At 43.0% G+C, this 22,819-nt stretch overlaps 1 protein-coding gene across 1 annotated transcript in view; it reads right to left on the bottom strand.

Annotated features, from left to right (window-relative positions):
• Positions 1-20,138, bottom strand: part of SLC16A10 (solute carrier family 16 member 10) — a 148,476-nt gene extending 128,338 nt beyond the window's left edge. Inside the window, exon 1 of the mRNA XM_075862278.1 lies at positions 19,288-20,138. Coding sequence (XP_075718393.1) covers positions 19,288-19,663 — 376 coding nt within the window. The 5' untranslated portion in view covers positions 19,664-20,138. The remainder of the gene's footprint in view (positions 1-19,287) is intronic.
• Positions 20,139-22,819: the final 2,681 nt, after the last annotated feature.

Genomic DNA, 22,819 nt, shown 5'->3' with positions numbered 1-22,819 from the left:
ATAGAGGGTGGCCCCTCTCTAATGGCTAAGATACAGCAGTTGCCATTAACCACGTCATCTAAGTGGTTAAACGGCCAGGATCAGAGTTATCGCCAATCCCTGCAGTGTATCGTGAAGGGTCAGCCTGTGAGCTTGTTCCGTACTACCCCCTGCCAACTTTGACTTATGTTGGTAAGGGGTTAACAATTTAGCTTTTCATTAGGGATCATTAAACTAGAATATAAAAAATAAGGCTATATGCTAATCTAATAACAAATGGCATTGAGTGTTATACATAACTTAGAAATGAGTGATATAATATTGATCTGAGAAAGGGTGAACTAGATGGACATGGTTTTTCTTTTAACCTAAGGGTATGTGCACACACACTAATTACGTCCGTAATTGACGGACGTATTTCGGCCGCAAGTCCCGGACCGAACACAGTGCAGGGAGCCGGGCTCCTAGCATCATAGTGATGTACGATGCTAGGAGTCCCTGCCTCGCTGCAGGACAACTGTCCCGTACTGTAAACATGATTACACTACGGGACAGTTGTCCTGCAGCGAGGCGGGGACTCCTAGCATCGTACATAAGTACATAATATGACTTTACGTACAAGAGATGCTATATTGTCACTTAAAAGAGTTGTCCAGGATTAGAAAAATTTGACAGCTTTCTTCCAAAAACAGCACCATATCTGTTCACAGGTTGTGTGTGGTATTGCAGCTCAACCTCATTCACTTCAATGGAACTAAAATGAAATACCTAAGGGTATGTGCACACACAAAATAAAAAACGTCTGAAAACACGGAGCTGTTTTCAAGGGAAAACATCTCCTGATTTTCAGACGTTATTTAATCAATGTCGCGTTTTTCGCTGCATTTTTAATGGCTGTATTTGGAGCTGTTTTTCCTATATGAAAAAAGGCTTAAAAAACGACTGAAGAAGTGACATGCACTTCTTTTTCGTGGCCGTTTTTTTTCCGCGGCCGTTTTTGAAAAACGGCTGCGTAAAAAACACCTCGTCGGAACAGAACGCTGTTTTCCCATTGAAATCAATGGGCAGATGTTTGGAGAGGTTCTGCTTCCGATTTTTCGGCCGTTTTTCGGGCCGTTTGCCGCCCGAAAAAAGGCCGAAAACTCTCTGTGTGAACATACCCTAACATAACTGATGGACAGGTGTGGATGGTGTTTCTAGAAGAAAGCAGCCACATTTTTTTTAATTCCTGTCCTACTCCTTTAATTAACTGCAAACATCATTATCTATTAGGCTGAATTATATTTATGTTTTTGTCTGCTAATATGCTTTTTTTTTTTTTTTTTTTATAACAGGAAAAGATTACGAAGATCTTAACAAAACTGCTGCAAAAACAGCACATGTGAATATAATGTAGCCATATAGTATATTCTACCGTTATTTCCTAGTTAAATCCCAGAGTGTAATGAGTGAGTGGAGTCCCTTTTATGCAATTACCTGATTTTACATGTGCCCTGGTTTCCTAAATGATCTGGTCTCCAAGATTAAAAAACCCATCTTCTTATATTCTAATTCTAAGAAAATCACTGGAGTAGGACTAGAGTTTTAATAAAACATAACTTCTACTGTTATTATTTCTTAAAAATATGTTTACACAAAACTTGGAAAGACTTACAATTTGTGTTGCAATAGATAGATTACTTTTTCCTCCTTATCATAGAAACATCCAATAGTGCAATTCAATGTATCCTCCAGATTTATAAGGTATAAAGCTACACATATTTGTTTCACATTAACCCTTAAGGTAGATTTTCAGGGGGTTAATGTAGATTTTCAGCGTTTAAAAAAACATGCTCCATAAATCTTGATTTAAACATCATCCCATATGTCACCTTATATAAGCGGATAAAACTACTGGGGTAGTCAACCCCCCTACCCGTTCCGTAGCTTCGTGGGATTAACTCCACTCCTCAGCAAAGGGGAATGGGAAACCTCTTTTTAATATTTAGAGATCACTTTTTCTTCCGTCATGTTTCCTTGTGGGCCAAATTCATCACGGGGGTGTGTACACTGCAGGAAGCACGGATTCGTCGCTACGCACAGTGACTCAGAGTGCCTCCAAATATGGGAATTCCGGTCATGTGTTCGCGGCGCCCAGTACCTCCTCCCTTGTCGACACATCGGTCCGGAGTCCTGCCTACCACAGCCACAGTGTGCTAGCGCATGTATAGCTTATCAGAGGTGGGCAGTCCTATAGAGGGACATCACTAAGTGATGTTAGTTCCAGACTCCAAGTATTGGGATCTCCCCACAAAGCGTCAAAAAGGTACTGATTAAGGTGGGGGGGGGGGTCTAATCCATTGAAGAGCAAGACAGAGTCACTAATTACCGACAGCCACCAAACCTCACCAAGTTTTTATGAATCAACCTCTCAATCATTTTGTCTCCTATTTATAATTTAAAAGGATTAGGGCTAGTATAGAACTGATATTATAATCATTTATATTTGGTGGGTATTTTTGGCAATGGCCACACAATGAGTATTTACTGAAAAGGCCCTTTCAAACTTGTTAGGCTTTTTGATAAGTAAAGGAAGTAACATTTATCTATATTATTTCAAGAAAGTAGTATAATGTATGGCATGAATCAAATTCAAAAACTGAGTACCAGTTTTTTTTTTTATATAAGAAGCAAGTATAGTTAACCTGCTCATTTAGCCTATTGGGCATAACTGAGCCAAGTTTAAAAATCCCTTTAGACTATTTGTAGCACTATTCTGTCTATGTCTCCTCCTCTCATTGCTGGATGGATTAATTCTAGGGCTATACATTTCAGACATTTGGTGTCCCCCCTATGATGTAAATGGACATGCCTGGCCACTGGTTTATCTCTATCGTTTTCAATGTCCCCTAGATGTTCTAAAATCGTTTTTAACCATTCTCTGGTTGTTTTCCCTATGTAGTCTAAGGGACATGTAATTTTGTAGACCACATTCCTGGAGCTACAGTTTATACAATCCTTAATTATGTAGTTCTCTCCTGTGTGTACACTTGAAAATTGTTTTAGTTTGTACTACTGTACATGTCTTGCAATGTCCACATCTGTAACAGCCATTGATTTTCCTATCCAGCCAACAGCCTACCCTTTAGGAATTTTTTAGGTGGCTGTGTGTTATTCTATCTCCAACGCTCCTCCTTTTTCTATATGTCACCTGTGCCCAAGGAGATATCACTTCTTTCCATATTCATTTGGAAAATGCCTCAGTGTTTCCTGAGGATCTTTTTAATTGTCTGATTGGCCCTATGAGTCTGATGGGCTGTTTTGTGGATTTTTAGGGGGAAAAGGAGTTCTACCCTTTTTTGTTTGTATGCATATTTATACGCTTCCTTTAGCACCTTGGGGGATAGCCTCTATATAGAAACCTAGTTTTTAATTCCTTCGCCCGTTCTTTAAATTTACAATCACTAGAAATTCTTCTGAGGCGGAGATACTGCACTTTGGGTATACCCTTCTTAAGTGGGTATGGATGGCAGCTCTCCCACCTCAGAAGGCTGTTTGTGGAGGTAGGTTCTCTATATACTCCTGTCTTGAGCCCGCCTTCCCCATGTTTGGAGATCAATACATCCAAGAAGGGTAGAGCCTCAAGATTAAATTCAAAAGTAAACCTTAAACCAAAACAATTATGATTCAATGCATTCACATATTGTTCAAAGCTGCTCTTTGACCCTACCCACAGTGCGAACATATCAGCTATATAGCGTGCCCACATTGAGATTGGATGATTAAGATGCTGAAATTCGTCCGTAAAGACCATAGTCTCTTCCAACCAGCCCAGGAACAAATTTGCATCGGTTGGTGCGCATTAATTACCCATGGCAGTGCCCCTGAGCTGGTGGTAGATGCGGCCATTAAAGAGAAAGTGGTTTCTTGTTAAGACAAACTGCAGTAACTCTAATGTGAGGGTGCTATGGTGACATAGGTGTGTTCCCCTTGTGCTAAGGATGTAATGGACCACCTTCGAGCCCATCTCATGGGGGATGGATGAGTATAGAGCCTCCAAGTCTATATTTCCCAAGATGGCATTGTGGTCTACAATGAGACCATTCATTTTTTATAGCAAATCCATTGTGTCTCTCGTAGAAGAGGGTAATGCTTGCACAAAACTTCTTAGGACCTTGTCATTTCTAATTCTAGTCATCTGTTTCTTAAATTTTGGACCTTGATTATTATTTTCATTTGAGGAGTAAATTTTACATACATTTGTCACCTCATAGTTTTTGTGCTATTAATACAGGGGTTGTCTCATCAGAGATAACCTCTAATAAATGTGACAATCAGCTTATCGTCGTGGGTCCGGCTCTCAGAACCCCAGAAAAACAACTGATTTTGCTGGTAAAGCCACGGCCAGCCATTCAGATAGATTTGCCATCCATGTAACACATGGACGGCTTGAGTCCGCTGGAGTGGAAGCTCACTCAGTTCTGGCCCATAGAGGAGGGTCCCAAGCTGGGGACTCCCCTCTATGATGTTTATATGCCCTAAAAGGGCATGAAAACAGGGGTTATCTTCATAAGCCCCTTTAAAAATAATATTAGACATTAACAAACATGTATGCTTCGTTTCAGGCTGTGTAATGTTCTTAAAATACATAAGGCTATTGGGGAAAAAAATCTTTGCATTGCTATATAAAAAAAAGTCCAGAACAGCAACCGGCACACTGTGTTCTGAGCAGTTAACTTACATGAACTGAAAGACATTGTGCAACAGTAAAAATAAATCTTTGGATGAGAATATTTTCTGTTGCCTGAGGCATTACTCTGACAACTCCATGACTGTGAAGTCATCTCAAAGAACAGGAAACAACAGACAACCTAGGAATGCAATTGCAGTACAGTATAGTACAGTGCAATATATAAAAAAAACACAACACAAAGCATTATTACTTTGATAAAACATGGTTTCAGTCTAAACACTGTAGGCCTTATGTATAAAAAAAATGTTATAACAATTTCAGCTTTGTTTTTCATCCAGTCAAAGTTAGAAAATTCGAAAAACATGATTGAATGCAGTAGGAAATTGCTCCACCGTCTGCACTTGATTCAAAATATATATCCAAGACTCTGTTCACATCTCATTTGTGAACAAAGTTCGGTGTATGCGCCAGGAAAGTTCAAACGTCAAACATATCCATAGGGACCCATTCACCCGAAGCATATTAAAAGATTGTCCTTATGACAAATACCAGACCGGTATATGATGGTATATCTTTTTTTTTTTTTTTGGCTATTCAATACAGAGGAATACAGTATATATTGGCAGGATACTTTTTCTTACAATGCGAGCGTATTGGCCATGTATGCCGGAGGAATACATTCCCCCAACATATTACCTTACTACAGGAGCTCAGGGACCCCACTCAGGACAGGAAGTCCTAAAGAGTCCTTTAAGAGCGGGCACGAGCGTGCGCGCGCATCCTACGGGATCCGGCAGAGGTGAGTGGATGCGAGCACTGGCGTCTCCTGAGGAGGAGGCTGGGGCCAGCGCTTGCCGACTCGTGGCTGCGGCTGTCAGGGGAAGGTTGGAGCTGACAGCCCGCAGCCACGGACATTACAGCAAGGAGAGAAAGACACAGACATGCTCCCCATAGAAATCTATGGAGAGAGGAGGGGGAGCAGAGAGGAGAAACAGGCTGCTGGTAAGACCTTATATGTCACCGCAGTGCTGGATTCTCAACTACACTGCTCCTTACCGCTGTATAATCTCCTCCATGCTGATGCAGATTCTCTCTTTCCCTCTATATAGTATTAGTTATATGCAATCACTTTGGTCACTTACACTGACTGACTCAGACTTGGTGAATGTAGTGAGTGATACATATGTTACTATATAAATCAGCTGTCATACTACACATTTCTGACATACCTGTGTACCTGAAAACGACTAATTGTTTTATGCATGTCTAAAAAAAAAATGAAACAAACTACTTTCATGCATATAGTCTAAGCATATGTTCCTAGCACTGACAGTTTTTATTAAGGAGCCTCGAGATATCATATATCCATAATAATAGATCTCATACTGTGAGAAACCTTACAAAACTCTTTTTTTTAAAAAGGTATTCTATATAAATTATGAAGAATAAAAGTGAAGAAAGAAAACAAACACAGGTCTAGTGTAAAATTACCCATTCAAAATAGGTGGAATTATGCACTAGTTCCAGTTCAATGGGCAGTGAGAGGGAACCCTGACAGAAACAATCTGATATAACCAGGTAATGCCAAGGGGTGTGAATAATGTATGAAGTAGATTGCAGAAAACCAAGACCTTCAGGCAGGCACCTATAGAAATGAGCTTGTTGGTAGATACATCCGAAATCAGCAAGACCTGCCAACACAAAATGTCATGTCTATGGCCAGCTTAATATTGCTAAACAAGACAACAATCAGAAAGAGTAGTGAGAATGCGGAATAAGAATGTAAAAGCCCCATCTAGATAAGACCATGTGTCTACTGCACAACTTCAGGGTCTATGCACAGGGCTCCATATTACAGACACATAGGTACTCCCTGAGGCACATACTCTCCCCTAGAAGCATTGAATTTAACAGGGAATACCTCTACAATATGCCATGGGTTGGAACATGCCACAATTTTTTTTTTGTCACGCATTCCTTATGAATCTAAATGAAAAAAAAAAAAAAAAAACAACAACTCTGTAATTAAGCTGTGTGATTGGGACCTTAGTTTAACAACTTTTTTTCCACCATATCTTGAAATAAAAAGTAATACAAGAAAGAAATAAAAAAATACAAGTATATAAAAAAAGGAGTAAAAAAAGCTGCACAGCTTTGTGCAGTTGCAGAAAAATCCCATCTGGCCATGTGTAGAAAACCCACTAAACATTGCTGACTGGCTAAATGGGATCATTGAGAAATGGCAAGGTGCCATACATGCTCACTAACTACGTGAAGCAGCCTTTGGACCCTTCACTGAGTGCAGCTTCCATACTTCTCCCTTCCTAGATTTTCTCCTTTTCCAGCACCTTGCCCTTAAAGGCTACGTAAACCTTTAAGGACTTTTTTTCTTTTTTTTTTTTAAATAAAACAATGTATTATGGTGTTTAATGCAACTTTTGAATTGGTTTTTATTTATTTTTTAAATTTACTTTTTGAGATACAGCATCTATGTATCTTGGATACATAGAAGCTGTATCTTGCGCTGAAACCCGAATCCGTCAGGTCAGTGGGACTGACAGTTTCGGTGACAGCGGGTCCTGCATGTCTCTGACACGCAGGAGCCAACTGTTATCGATCACATCTAAATTCATACCTTAGATGTGATCAATAACAGGTGAATCCTGTGTGCGGAAGACATGAGGAACCCGCTATCACCTACGCCATCAGTCCTGCTGATCTGACATATTCGGGTTTCAGCGCAAGATACAGCTATGTATTCAGAATACATAGTAGCTTTATCTGAAAAAGTAAAACATTTTTATTTATTTATTAAAACCAATTTAAAAGTTGCATTAAACATCATAATACATTGTATTATTATTAAAACAAAAAAAGTGTTCAAAGGTCTACTTCCACACCAAATCTTTACTACCTTCAAGTTCCAATTGATAAGCTTTTTACCTTTGTTTTCCCCTCTCCCTTTTCTGATATCATGTCAACTATATGTGATTAGGAATTCTGTATCCGCATTGTGCACTGCTAATACATAAACACTAAAACATGACTGTGTTATATGAAATATATATTTAACAGTTTATGTGCTCCAACTAGGAAGTCTCTAGTTTCTTCTTACTTTCTAATATCAAGCAGAGCTGGCACATTAAAAACTGCCAAGAAAAATCTATATTGAGTTTCGATTTGCTACTTATTCTTGAATAAGATAGCATGTATAGCTTATCAAGCAGAAAAACAAACTACAAGAAATAAGCAAGTCATAGTACAAAAACAGAAAAAAACGTGTGTGTGCATACAGCAATGATACCTGGTGTATATTAATATATAGTATAAAAGAGAGGAAGGAGAGTGAGAGGAAGGAGAGAGAGAGGAGGGAGAGGGTGAGGAAGAAGAGGGAGAGGAAGGAGAGGGTGAGGAAGAAGAGAGAGAGGAAGGAGAGGGAGAGGAAGGGGAGAGAGAGAGGAAGGGGAGAGAGAGAGGAAGGGGAGAGAGAGAGGAAGGAGAGAGTCAAAGTTAAGAAATTAAAATAATTCTGATAGCTCCGCGTTTTTTAAAATGTTTTTGCACCACAGGCGTTTGTTGCCGCTTTTTTTTTTTACTCCTTTCTTAAACAGGCAAAGGAAAATTCCGCAAGCGTTTTTTGCCATAAAACGCATATTAAAAACTCAGTGTGAACAGGGCCTAATAAGGGAACTATCAATCTAATCCAGGAATTTATATTCACAATCAAAGAAGTTGCCACATCTGTGAAAACAAATAACAAGGAATCATTTCCCTGTGGAGAGGTTTATCTGGTGGGGAGCTCTCACACATATGGGGAAATTTTAAATGGCTGTACACCGGTATTATAATGTTAAAAAGTCGCAAATTTGGGGAAAAAACGTAGAGGGGCTTAGTGACCGGGGCGGGGCCTTCAGCAGCCTGACAAATTCACTATAATTGACACCAGAAAATGGCGTAAATTAAAGCGGAAATCAACGCCAGCTGGTATACTTTTCGGTGCACAGACAGAAGATAGAACATTTTTATTAAGAGGCGTGCTCTTACTCCTATATTCTTTAAACTATGAAACGCTGGAACGCTGGTTTTGGTAAATCTGCCCGATAAAGTTTTTGCTACTCAAGACTCAACATATTCCTTTAAATAACTCTCCCAATTTCCAAAGATTGCCAAAATGCTTTTTTACAATCCAGAGCTGAACTACGTAATCGGAGAGACATGAACTGAAAGATATATGATAAGGTAATAAATAAAATACAACACACTTGACTGAAGTAAAACGGTTTTACACTTTTGCAGCTGTTCACATTATAGACAAGAGATAAACAGCTGTCGGAAACATTCCAGTGAAATTATATATATATATATATATATATATATATATATACATACACACACACACACACACAATAGAGTAATAGTACTTTTTATTAAATCAATGTAAACGTTGTTAATGATATAATTGCTGTAAAAATCATGGTGCTTTTATTGCACAGAGAGTGCACCACAAGAGCCTTGGGGTACGAACGCACACAGCATAAACACAGCGGATTTTCCGCAACGGATTAATTGTGTAAAATCTGCAGTGTTTTACAGTAGCAGAAGTGGGGGTGAGATTTCAACAAATCTCGTCCCCACACTGCGGAAAAATGCAGACTAAAAAAAATGCATAAAAATTGACCTGCGATGCAGTTTCTTCTGACCCCGCAGCTCTTCTGTTGCAGGTTTTCCCATTGAATTCAATGGGTGCTTAAACCCGCAACAAAGTGGTGTATGTTGCGATATTTGCGCCAGAATCACAATGATTCCGCCGCAAAAATCGCAAGTAAGAAAAAAAATTATAAAATGATAGTTACCCAGAGTTCCCTGCTTCTTCTCTAGTCCGGCCACCCTGGATGACATTGCAGGCCATGTGACCGCTGCATCCAATCACAGGATGCAGAGGTCACATGACCTGCAACGTCATCCAGGGAGCCTGGAACGGACGTCAGATGAGGGAGGGGGTAAGTATGTGCACTAATCTACTAAGCGGAATTTACGCCCGAAAAAAAACGCACCACAGTGTGGAGCGAGATTTTGGACGGCATTCCTTGCGGTGTTCAGGGCGGATACGCTGCGCAGCTTGACGCAGTGTAGCCACCCTGAATACGCCGTGTGTGTTCCTACCCTAAGTGTTTTCTGGTGGCAATAAGCTTTGTCATACTAAGGGCCTGTTCACATCAGCGTGTATATATAGGAATTAATTCTTTATTATGTGCGGATTTGCCGTGTGTATTTGCATGCGGTAAATCCGAAACGTAATACAGTACTAGCAGAGTAAATAAGATTTCAAGAAATCTCATGTACACGCTGAAGTTCTTTTCAGCACCTAAATTGACCTGTGATGCATATTTTAAAATCCACAGCATGTCAATATATCTTGCGTTTCCGCTTGCGAATTGTATCTGTCTAGTTCTAAAGGAAAACGCACCAAGACCCGCAGCAAAATGCGCAACGTGTGCATGTAGCCTATAGGGGATGTAAACACCATGCTGCATCAATAGACCATTCTCAAGCCTCTAATAATGGCCCTCAAGGAAAGGGGAATATCCTACATCTAGGAGCATCCAGATCCGGAAAAAAACCACAAAAAAAACCTTCCTCATCTGCCTAGCTAAACTGGTGAATTTTCTAATGATGTTAAAACTCCTGGATACTTGAATCTGAAACAAAACATTTAACTAGCTTAAGCTATTGTGACATGCCATAGTGAAGGTTGATCCTGGTACCTCCGTGTGAGGTGTGAGTTTAATGCCACAGGTCAGGCCAATGAGGCTTTACATGGACTGACCCCTGAAATGCCCCACATTGGGACCATTGACCATTTTGTTACTGGTTTTCCATTATGTTGTTAAACGCTGATTGGCATTTACAGTCAGAATGGCATTTGTACTGAATATCATATTCAGGGGCGTAACTACCACTGTAGCAGCTGTGTAGGACAGGCCGTACAAAACAGAAGGGAGTTATCAATTCAATGTCAGCATCCAGCTACATTATCAGCAAGTCCAAATCTGGCATTAGACTCGCTGAGTCACTACAGATCACAAGGTCAAAATACTATGTTAGGCTGTTTCAGCAACGCTATAACTGGCAGTTTAATGGTGGCAGATACAGAATTACATATACCGTTGTAAGATTTCAGTAATGCTGTGTCAACTATTGGTAACTGCAATCCACATAAATTATTTGCATCAGATGACTAAAATAAATATCAGCAGTTCGGATCTGCTTAGGCCTCATGCACACGACCGTGCCCGTAATCACGGCCAACGATTGCAGGCACGGCCGTCTGCCTAAGGCCTTATTCACATGAACGGGTCCGTTTTGCGCGCGTAGCAATTCCATGTGGCATCAGTATTTCCTGCGTGCCTGCGTGATTTTCGCGCTGCCGTTATCGTTATGACACTCTGTTTTTATGTTTAGAAACATAAAAGCAGGAGGTGCTTTTATGTTTTCATTCATTGATTTTACAACTGTAGCGCGAATCACGCGCGGCACACGGAAGTGCTTCCATGTAGCATGCGCGATTTTCACACACCCATTGACTTCAATGGGTGCGTGATGCGCGAAAAACGGTCAAATATAGGACATGTCGTGAGTTTTACGCAGCGGACACACGCTGCGTGAAAATCACAAAAAGTCTGAACCTCCGTGCGAGGCGCGTGAAAATCACGCGCGTATCACGGACGTAAAATACATTTGTGTGAATAAGGCCTAAGGCCCCATGCACACGACCGTAAAACCACGGACCATAACATGATTTTACGGACCCATTCTGTTCTATTGGCCACGCACACCATTCCGTATCACTACAGATGGGTGTCCGTGCCGTAGAACTGTGCCGGGAATTATGGAACATGTCAGTTTTTTCATGTTTTACGGGCCGTGCTCCCATACTTTGTATGGGAGCACAACCCGAAAATACAGGCGGCCCGTCACCAGACGGCCGTGCCCGCAATCGTGGGCTGCGATTACGGTCACGGTCGTGTGCATGGGGCCTTAGGCTTCGTTCACATCTGCGCCAGTGTCCCGTTCCGACGAAGCTTTCCGACGGAATGGAACCCTGACTGACACAAACGGAAACCAAAGGTTTCCGTTTCCATCACCATTGATTTCAATGGTGACGGATACGGTGCTAATGGTTTCCGTTTGTCTCAGTTGTTCAAGGGTTCCGTCATTTTGACGAAATCAATAGCATAGTCGGCTACGTCGGAACGGAGCCCCAGAGCAGGTGTGAACGAAGCCTTAGGGCATGACCACACATGGCGGAATTCCTCCGCAACTGTCCGCATCAATGCCGCACCTAATCCGGGTTGCGGATTACGGCTGCGGATCTGCACAAAATGTGCAGAAAATTGATGCGGACTAGCTGCTGCGGACTGCGGGAAAAGTGCTTCCCTTCTCCCTATCAGTGCAGGATAGAGAGAAGGGACAGCACTTTCCCTAGTGAAAGTAAAAGAAATTCATACTTACCGCCCGTTGTCTTTATGACGCGTCCCTCCTTCGGCATCCAGCCCGACCTCCCTGGATGACGCGCCAGTCCATGTGACCGCTGCAGCCTGTGCTTGGCCTGTGATTGGCTGCAGCCGTCACTTACACTGAAACATCATCCTGGGAGGCCGGACTGGAGACAGAAACAGGGAGTTCTCGGTAAGTACGAACTTCATTTTTTTTTACAGATACATGTATATTGGGATCGGTAGTCACTGTCCCGGGTGCAGAAACAGTTACTGCCGATCGCTTAACTCTTTCAGCACCCTGGACAGTGACTATTTACTGACGTCTCCTAGCAACGCTCCCGTCATTACGGGAGCCCCATTGACTTCCTCAGTCTGGCTGTAGACCTAGAAATACATAGGTCCAGCCAGAATGAAGAAATGTCAAGTAAAAAAAGCAAGACGCATCCGCAGCACACATGACATGTGCATGACAGCTGCGGACTTCATTGCGGAACTTTGAATCTCCATTGAAGTCAATGGAGAAATTCCGCCATGAGTCCGCCACTGCTCCGCAACAGACAGAGCATGCTGCGGACACCAAATTCCGCTCCGCAGCCTATGCTCCGCAGCGGAATTGTACGCATCGTGTAAACGAACACTGCTAAATTAAAGTGAAAGTCAATGTAGAAACGGCTCCGCTGCGGATTAACGCTGCGGAGTGTCCGCAGCGGAATTTAAGTGCAATTCCGCCATGTGTGAACCCGCCCTTAGTGCTTAATGCTAGCCTTAGTCGACTACGCTATTGATTCCGTCAAAACGACGGAACCCTTGAACAACTGAGACAAACAGAAACCATTAGCACCGGATCCGTCACCTTGAAATCAATGGTGATGGAAACGGAAACCTATGGTTCATGTCAGTCAGGGCTCCATTCCAAAGGAAAAAAAATAAGGAATAATGAAACGATGAGTCATAATGCACTCTGAACTCAACTGCAAAGATAGGATCTTGCTATGTTCAGGACATTAAGACAGATGTGTACAAAATCCTTGTGCATGAAATAAGATTTGTGCATTTTATTTCAAATAATGACATCAGGTGGGAACGATGCCAATGTCTACAATCCCACAACCTCAGGATTCCATATCAGACCCGCCTTGCTTCTAATATCCCTAGGAAGAAAATTTGTCGTGTTTCGGTAATAAAAACATGCTGTCTTGGGCTACATTCACACGAGCGTATGAGATTCACGCGTGTGGAAAAAGCGCCTGAATCTGGTCTGTTATGCATCAGTGCGCTGTGCGAGGGGCATGCGTTATTCATGCGCATGATTACCCTGCACAGCACACAGACGTTATTCACATTCGTCTGAATGAGCCCTTAGCTTGCACACATTATGTTTTGTTAAGTAAAATAATTCTAGAAAAGTACTAAACACTGTACCCCAAATTAGGCCCCATTCACATTACGTTTTTGTCCTACGTTTAGCTTCCAACGTACACACTAAGGCCGGATTCACACAAGCGGGTTTATTTTGCGATCGCAAAAAACGCTGCATTTTGCGCGCGCAAAAGGTCCATAACAGCTCCATGTATCAGCAGCGTATGATGCGTGGCTGTGTGATTTTCGCGCAGCCGCCATCATTATGACACTCTGTTTTTATGTTTGTAAACAGAAAAGCACGTGGTACTTTTCTGTTTTCATTCATAGTTTTTACTGCGGTAGCGCGAATCACGCGCGTCACATGGAAGTGCTTCCGTGTGCTGCGCGTGATTTTCATGCACCCATTGACTTCAATGGGTGCGTGATGCGCGAAAAACGCACAAGTATAGGACATGTCGTGATTTTTACGCAGAGGACACACGCTGCGTGAAAATCACGGACTGTCTGAACGGCCTCATTGACTAACATAGGTCCGTGCGAGGAGCGTGAAAATCACGCGCGTTGCACAGACGTATTATATGTTCGTCTGAATAAGCCCTAAGTGTGTCCACAGGGCTCCATTAGCTCGACAGGCTCATGGGCTTTTCAATAGCTTTTCATGATGTATATGTTAAACACATACCATAAAAGTCTAATGTCACATTATGCCTGTGACAGATGCCTAACAGTGGCATCCATCTCCCATATACTACTAACGGATTCATATTAAGTACACATAATGAAAAGGTTCATGAGAGTACATGACGTATATTTTTAACGTATACTCCAATAATCTATAAGTGACGGATGCCACTGTTAGGCATCCATCAAAGCCTACGTTTAACGTTAGAACCTTTTACTGGCATCAGGGCCGGCGTCAACACCCCCCTGGCAAACCCAGCTGGGGGGCTTAACGCTGCCGTCATGGCTCCTCCAGGAGTGGAATCCCCGGCCAGAGTGCCGGCAATGCTCTTGCCAAAGATTCCGCTCCTGGTCCATATATATTAACAGTGACATCAGGGGCTCTTCCTGGACCGGAATCCCCGACCAGAGCATTGCCGAAACTCTGTTCGGGGATTCTGCTCCTGGAGAAGCCCCTGACGTCACTATCTATATAAGGACAATGACGTCAGGGGCTCCTCTAGAACAGCATCAGTATGGCAAAAATATAATTGTGTTTATTAACACATCCAAAATATATTTAAAAAAACGGCTACGTTTCAACTCCGCAGGAGCCTTTTCTGCTTGAGAAAGGCTCCTGCGGAGTCGAAACGCAGCTGTTTTTTTTATATATTTGGGATGTGTTAATAAACACAATTATATTTTTGCCATACTGATGCTGTCCTCAAGTTTTCTATATGAGTTATCTGTCTGGTTGGGATTGCTGGATATGGAATTTGCATCTTCTTCTCAATATTGAAGTGGAAAGAAACTGATCAAGGGAGTGCTGTGGAATATTTTTTACAAAGGGGCTCCTCTAGGAACAGGATCCCTGGCCAGAGAGTTGCCGACGTTCTGGCCTGGGATGCCGCTCCTATAGGGAGCCCCTGACGTCCCTGTCCATATATATGAACAGTGACGCCAGGGGCTCCTCCTGGACTGGAATCACCAACCAGAGCGTTGCCGAAACACTGTCCGGGGATTCCACTCCTGGAGAAGCCCCTGACGTCACTATATATATATATATATATATATATATATAGGTAGAGATAAGCAGCACTCTGCGACAGATTCCAACACGGTAATGGGTGCAAGCAGGTAATCCAGATCCGTGGATTATAAAACATAAACAAAAGAGATCCCACAGCACTCTGATGGTTCCAAAAAGTATGTGATTTATTCAGTCAACAGCTGCAACGTTTCCATCCTGCTATAGGACCATTTTTGTTTTTATATATATATAAGGACAGTGACGTCAGGGGCTCCTCCAGGAACGGAATCCCCGGCCAGAGCGTTGCCGACGCTCTTGCCTGGGATTCTGCTCCTAGAGGGAGCCGCTTTCTAGGGGCGGAATCCCCCCCCCCCAGAACAATGCCAACGCTCTGGCTGGGGATTCCGCTCCTGGAGAAGACCCCGACGTCACTATCCATATATGGACAGTGACATCAGGGGCTCCTCCAGGAACGGAATCCGCGGCCAGAATGTTGGCAACTCTCTGGCTGGGGTGTCCACTCCTTGAGGGAGCCCCAATGGGAGGGGAGCGTAGTGCTATCTACAGGGGGGGGCATTTGTGGCGCTATCTATAGAGGGCACTATCTACAGAGGGGACTGTGGCACTATCCACAGAGGGGATTGTGGCACTATCTACAGAGGAGACTGTGGCACTATCTACAGAGGAGACTGTGGCACTATCTACAGAGGAGACTGTGGCACTATCTACAGAGGGCACTGTGGCACTATCTACAGAGGGCACTGTGGCACTATCTACAGAGGGCACTGTGGACTATCTACAGAGTGCACTGTATATATGGTGGCACAAACTAAGGGCCTAACTTCTATATGGAGACATTAAGGGGGCCTAACTTTTATATGGGGGCGCAAACTGTGGGACTAACTTTTATATGGCGGCATAAACAGTGCCTAACATCTATATGGGGGCACAAACTAGGGGCCTAGCTTCTATATGGGGGCACAAACGGCAGTTTTCTGTAATTTTACTGCCGCCGTAACTTCCCCCGCAAAGGGGCCCACTAAGTCTGTGTCACCCAGGGGCCCACATAACCTGGAGCCGGCCTTGACTGGCATATACACTAAAAGAAAAACAAAAAACGTGATGTGAACATAGCCTTAGACAGGTGAAGCCTGCACATTTAAACTACTTATGTTTTTAATCTGTGTTAAACAGAATGATCAGCAAGACCCCTCCTCGTCTCACAAACTTATAAAACAAAGCAAAAGCTATCCAATTATGACTAACAAGCCATGCCCCAGATATCCCTCCCAAGGGATCGTCCCTTTTAAAACAAACATTTGACAAATGCATGTATCATAAGCTCCCCCTAAAAATGTGCAACTCTTTAAGTTTAGTTTTAAAGATCCTATAAGGTTGTGTTCACATCTGCATCCGAAGTCTCCGTTAGTAGCCTCCGTTGCAGATCCAGTGAAAAATGCAAAACAAAATGCATGCTGTGCTATTTTTTCCGGGAAAAAGACAGACGCGTGACGGATCCGGCGCTTCTGTTTTTCTTGTTGTTCTGCTCCTAAGTCAATGTGGCCACAACACAACCACATTGACTTTCATTACCTGCGAGGCAGGCAGGGTGACCCAGCAATCTTTGGCCGCACGACCCCTGTCGCAGCCAAAGTCGCCATGTAGCCCTAGCCTTAGGGCTGCCATGCATTAATAGATTTGGCCCAGTGTGAAACATGCCTACCATTAAGTAGTTTGCTAAATCTATAGAATGTACATTAAACATAAAAACGGTCTGATGTTTTTAACTGTATTCATTTCAAGCGTATTTACTATTTCTGCAATTTCCAATACTTTTTCAAGATGTGGATTCGATGAGGACAGCCTTAACCTTAAATGAACCAATGCAGCCCCACCCCCGCTCTTTACTAACTATTCACTGCATACGTCTACAACAAGCAGGACGGTACATCAGTGGAAAAATAATAACACGGTCAATTAAAATAAACTTTTAGAAATATACACTTAACTAAACGACTAAGACATGCCACATATTGCAGCTTGTGGTTTCTTATATTTTTAGGATGATGTCATATTTGTATGGAACATTCTTTCTAGACTGAATGAATGGGAACACGCTCAATTTCTTCAACTATAAATACAGTTGCTTGAAGTTACGGCTACATTTTATATACCAGGTATGAATCTCCGTTATGATCCTTGTAATTATTCATCTCAGCAAGTAAAATAGGAAATGCATTGAAATAATAATAAAAAAACATAAAATAAACAACCTGTGCTGAAAACACAAAAATAAAAACTGACTAGTTAGCTGTACCTGTGCCTGCCTGCCGTGAGGAGGTAAAATCAAATAGTCACCAATGGTGAACTCTCCAATGTGAGATCCCTGCGCACAGCTAACATCTCTGGTTTCTGGACCTCCTGTGGTATGACTTAAAGGGGCTCTGTCACCAGATTATAAGTGCCCTGTCTCCTACATAAGGAGATTGGCGCTGTAATGTAGGTGACAGCAGTGCTTTTTATTTAGAAAAACAATCTATTTTTACCACTTTATTAGCGATTTTCAGCTTTATGCTAATGACTTTCTTAATGCCCAAGTGGGCGTGTTTTTACTTTAGACCAAGTGGGCGTTGTACAGAGGAGTGTATGACGCTGACCAATCAGCATCATGCACTCCTCTCCATTCATTTACACTGCACTTGCGATATAGTTATAGTACGGTGGTTGGGATTCACAGAACTCATCTGAGCAAATTTGTGCCTAAAGTGCACACAGTCAGAGCTGTGTATAAAGTGTTATAATATTGCATCATGTATTATGTATAAATCTGTTGCATACTAAACAAGTTATGACAACTGCAGTAGCTGTAGCAGCTTTTCTGTAATATTTTTTTTTTTTTTTACATTTGCTTAAAAATACGGTGTATTAGAACTCCTCCAGAAGTGTCAGAATTCCCTTTTATAAGTTTGCGACAAGTCCCTATTCCATTTGTTTTGTTCTTTATAAAGAATAAATTGATTTCCTAGCAATCCATAATCATTTGTAGAACATAAAGCATGGAAATCTAAAACGTGAAGTGGTCAATTCTTCTAGACATTTAACACAGCTCATAACGTCACTGAGTTTCCTTTACAACTAGAAGCAATCTGCTGTTCTATTTTGGCTCCTAGGCCACTTGTGCTGGAAGTATTTATGGCTGTGGAGCTAAACACATGCCTCAGAGGCCTGCAGAGAAGCAGATCAATACAGTGGAGGAACAGGAAGACACTGCTGACATTCCAGCAAACAAAAGAGTCATGTAGGAACTGTCTACCTGCTCTCATCCCATGTGGGGGGCACTGCATCTCCTTAATGGACTCTCATGGACTAAGTCAAAGCTGAACAAAGCTATGTAAACAAGACCTGAAAATAAGAGCAGCCCAAATAATATTGGCTTTAACTTCAGAAAATGCTAAGAGAGTTTTAAAAGTATGCAATACAATCACAGAAAGAAAGAAAGAAAGAAAGAAAGAAAGAAAGAAAGAAAGAAAGAAAGAAAGAAAGAAAGAAAGAAAAGCTTGAGAAAGAGATAACAAACAAACATATGTGAAATAGATAGATAGATAGATAGATAGATAGATAGATAGATAGATAGATAGATAGATAGATAGATAGATAGATAGATAGATAGATAGATAGATAGATAGATAGATAGATAGATAGATAGATTTGGATATGAGATAGATAGATAGATAGATAGATAGATAGATAGATAGATAGATAGATAGATAGATAGATAGATAGATAGATAGATAGATAGATCTTTGTTATAGGATGTGTTTGTGTCCTTCTAACGTCCTAATATTAAGGGATAATATTAATAAAGTCACTGCAGTCACATCTATCGGTCCTACCATTGCCTATGTTACATTGAGTTTATGTATAAACCTTAGCCTATCCTTATGACTTTAACACAGAGACCAGATGTGATGTCAGAGTAAGTTCAAGAACAAAGAGACGAGTAACTTCTAAACCCCCCCCCCCCCCCTCCCCACAGCCCCGAGTGTTCTGCCCCTAGTGGTCGCACAATAGCCTTATTCACACACCTGTCTTAAACATGACCTGGGGATCATCTTCGGAGCCAAACTCTTTTATCAGGACCACGAAGAGGACCCCGCATGCGTTCTGGATGCCAAACACTGAGCCATTGCACCACATGGCAGAAAGCATGACAATCCAGCCCCAGCCGCCCTCTGGGGGAGTAAACTCCGCGCTCTGCCCTGCGCTGGTGGTGGTCTCAGTGACTTCTAGCTTCTTGTCTTCACCCCCTGGCCCGGAGCTCCACTCCCCGTTCTCTTTCTTCTCCTCCACGTTCAGAGGTGAGCTCTCGTCTATTGCCGAGCTCTGTTCTTCTGCCGGGACATTAGTGAGCGACTTCTCGGTCCCCGGCTCTTCCGTACCGTGGGCTCTGTCCTCTGTCATCTCTGCGCTCGGTGTACCGCAATAGACTGGGGACAGGAAGAGGCTTTCTGCACTATCTCCTGTCAGGACCAGTGGAGTGCTCCCAGCTGCAGTCACAGCTCCGCTCCCCTCACAGCGCAGCAGTATTTAGAAGTCAGTCTTAAGAGATAAGAACTTGGTATAATTGTGTTCTATGACGCTAGGCTCCTGGTAGCAGTCACAATGTCAGCATAAGCCGCGCATGTAATACAGGGGCTCCTTTTACCTGCTGCTCCCCTTCCCCCTGGCGTGTCCCGGCTCCTGTCACCTCGGACACAGCTAATGCCTGTTCACTTAATTGAGGTCCCATGTTTCTTAAAGGGTAAACCTCTGGAGGAGGCGTGGTTACCAGCAGAGGTGTGTCCAAGGAAGTCCCCGCCCCCGGTCACTGCGCGGGAGGGGAGCTTATATGTGGCAAGAGCAGCTGTACAGTTACGTGTGTGACAGGAAGAGTGAATGTCATGTAAACCTCCTTCCCAGCGCAATGTCCAGCCTGTCACATAATACATTCGCCTATAATGCTAAGCCTCGCTTCCTTCAGCGACGGATGAAAAATAAAAACACCTCTCCCCTGTTCCCCAGTGGCTCCTTTTCGTAGACGGCCATGCTTTGGTGCCTCACTGATATTAACATGAAGGAGAATAATGTTCTCTTTATGCCGCCTCTCAGGCCCATATAATAATTTTAGTGGGTACATGGGAGAGAGAATATAATACTATACACACCCTTATGTAAAATGATGGGCACCATGTTGGGGACCATGTTTGCCCAATATCACCTATTAAATTGGACCCTTTGATTTTATAGCTCCCATGCAGAAACCATTGGGGAGACTGCAAACAATCCCTTTGTAGTCTGATTCTGCAGCCATGTATCGCAAGACTTGTGGAGAGAATCCTTGTTGTTGCAACCATTTGGCGCTTGCTAGACTGGGGCACGGACTCAAAGTAATCCCTGGTATTCACCCCTAACCCTTGCAAGAAGGTGTGGTCTTTGATGCAGAGTTATCCCCAGGTCGCGGTCCACTGTATAGTCAGTCACCTGTTGGCAGCCGTACTCTGCATCAACGAAAGGACACAGGCGTGAAGACAGGAATGGAATGGAGACTCAGGCCACGAGTGTGGGTAGACGGAGCCAGATGTCAGAACCAGAAGTCAGGATCAGGAGTACCAGGCATAGGAATAGAAACATATAAGAATGTAAATGAGGCAGAGACTGAGCAGACTTCATACTCAGGCACTAAGTAGGTGAATTAGCTGGGTATATATATATATATATATATATAGCAACCGTTGTTGACCTCATACTAGAAGCAGCCAATGGGAAGTAATGCTGCATGACACCTGGCCCTCACAGCACAGGAGCAGTTAATGAACATGAGTTGTAACAGTAGGGTCACATGTCCAAGAAAGTCACAGAAGCATAACACTTACTAAGGCCCCATGTACACGGTTGACCGCGGACAGCCGTCCGCATTTTCAGCCCATGCTCCCATACAAAGTATGGGAGCATGGCCCGTAAAAAGCAAAAGATAGGACATGTCCTATCTTTTGCAGTTCATTTCTACGGCCCGGACACCTTCCCGTAAATAAACGTACGGACAATTAAATAAAATAAAATTACGGCCGATTTTTACAGTCGTGTGCATGGGTACTGCCTAAGTATGTACAGGGTCAAATGGTGTTGTTATTCTCCCTTGGCTACACCGTAGCCAACTCAAAAACCTTCAACATCATCCCACTATCGGCCCAACACTACGGTGCTGCTCTCTTCCATCGGTAAGGACATCTTGCTTACCACTCCACTCCTCAATGTATCCTATACTGGGCAATCCATCCTTTCCCATCAGTATGACGGACCCAGTTTTCCGTACATGGCAGGCCTCGGTATGGTTTCGAGCGGATCGGTTCCTGACCGACACTGAATGGCTCTCCGTGGTGGAGCTGGCCCAGATTCCTGACCTCCCCCCGTTGGGACATTGGCGATCCCTGCAACTACGACACTTTTGCGCTTCTATCTCAGCTCCTGCGTCCTACTAAGTGGACAAAACTCCATTAGAGGAACTTTGTAATGGATCAGAGTTAACTAGGCACACATTGTCCGCAATTTACAAACTCCTTATGGATCCCCCCGATTTGCCCACCCCTGCATATCTCTCTAAATGGGAGGCGGATCTGGGTATCTCCTCTCCCACACAAGGCCAGCGTATACTCCTCATGGCCCAAAAGACTTCGATCTGCTCACGATACCAAGAAGCAAGCTTCAAATTGCTCTCTCGCTGGTATAGGACCCCAGCTCGCTTACCCAGCATCTTCCCTACAGCATCCCCTATGTGCTGGAGATGTGGGCAAGACATTGGTACCCTCCTTCATACCTTCTGGTCATGTCCCCTCCTTACCCCATTCTGGGAAGGCATAAAACGGGTGATAATTGAGGTCACAGATACAAGTATAACATTGGACACGGCCTTTTTCCTTCTTCATCACTGCGATATTCCAGCAAACATATATAAACGCTCTCTGCTTCACTTTTTAGTGATGGCAGCGCGTCACTGCATCCCATTACGTTGGAAGGATTCTTCTCCCCCCACACTGTCCCTCTGGGCTTCACAGGTCAACGACATTATGCATATGGAGGACTTGACATCCGTTATTCACGACTCAAGCGCCAGGTTTTGCCAAACTTGGTCGCAGTGGATAGTTTTTCAGGACTCGGATTACTATAAAGACATTATACGAGAGCCACATTCCTCTAGTCAGCCTGACTAGTGTTCCTGCCTGCGGGATGTCGTGGAGGGCCCCCTCCTCCTTTCTTATCTACCCTCCCTTTCCTTGTCCTCCTTTGTGGGCATTCAGTTCAGGCCCTCGCGTCGGAGGTCTGATTTCTCTCTCTCTTTCCCCTTTTTCATTCAGAACAACTTCCCTATATGGGAACGATAGTGTATATGCATCGGTATATAAGTATGTATGTATGCTATGCTTATACTTCTTGTTGGTTTTCTCTACTTTAAATATGCTTTGTCATTTGTACCCTATATGTTATAAAATGGACCTCTTTGGTCAACAAAATAAAGAATTTAAAAAAAAAAATGGTGTTGTTATGGAAATGCAAGTTTGAGTGATTTTCCAAAGGCTGCTG

This window comes from Rhinoderma darwinii, chromosome 4 (assembly GCF_050947455.1).
Source record: "Rhinoderma darwinii isolate aRhiDar2 chromosome 4, aRhiDar2.hap1, whole genome shotgun sequence".
Taxonomy (NCBI): Eukaryota; Metazoa; Chordata; class Amphibia; order Anura; family Rhinodermatidae; genus Rhinoderma; species Rhinoderma darwinii.
Note: the sequence above shows the minus strand (reverse complement) of the source record. Positions and strands in the feature narration are given on the sequence as shown.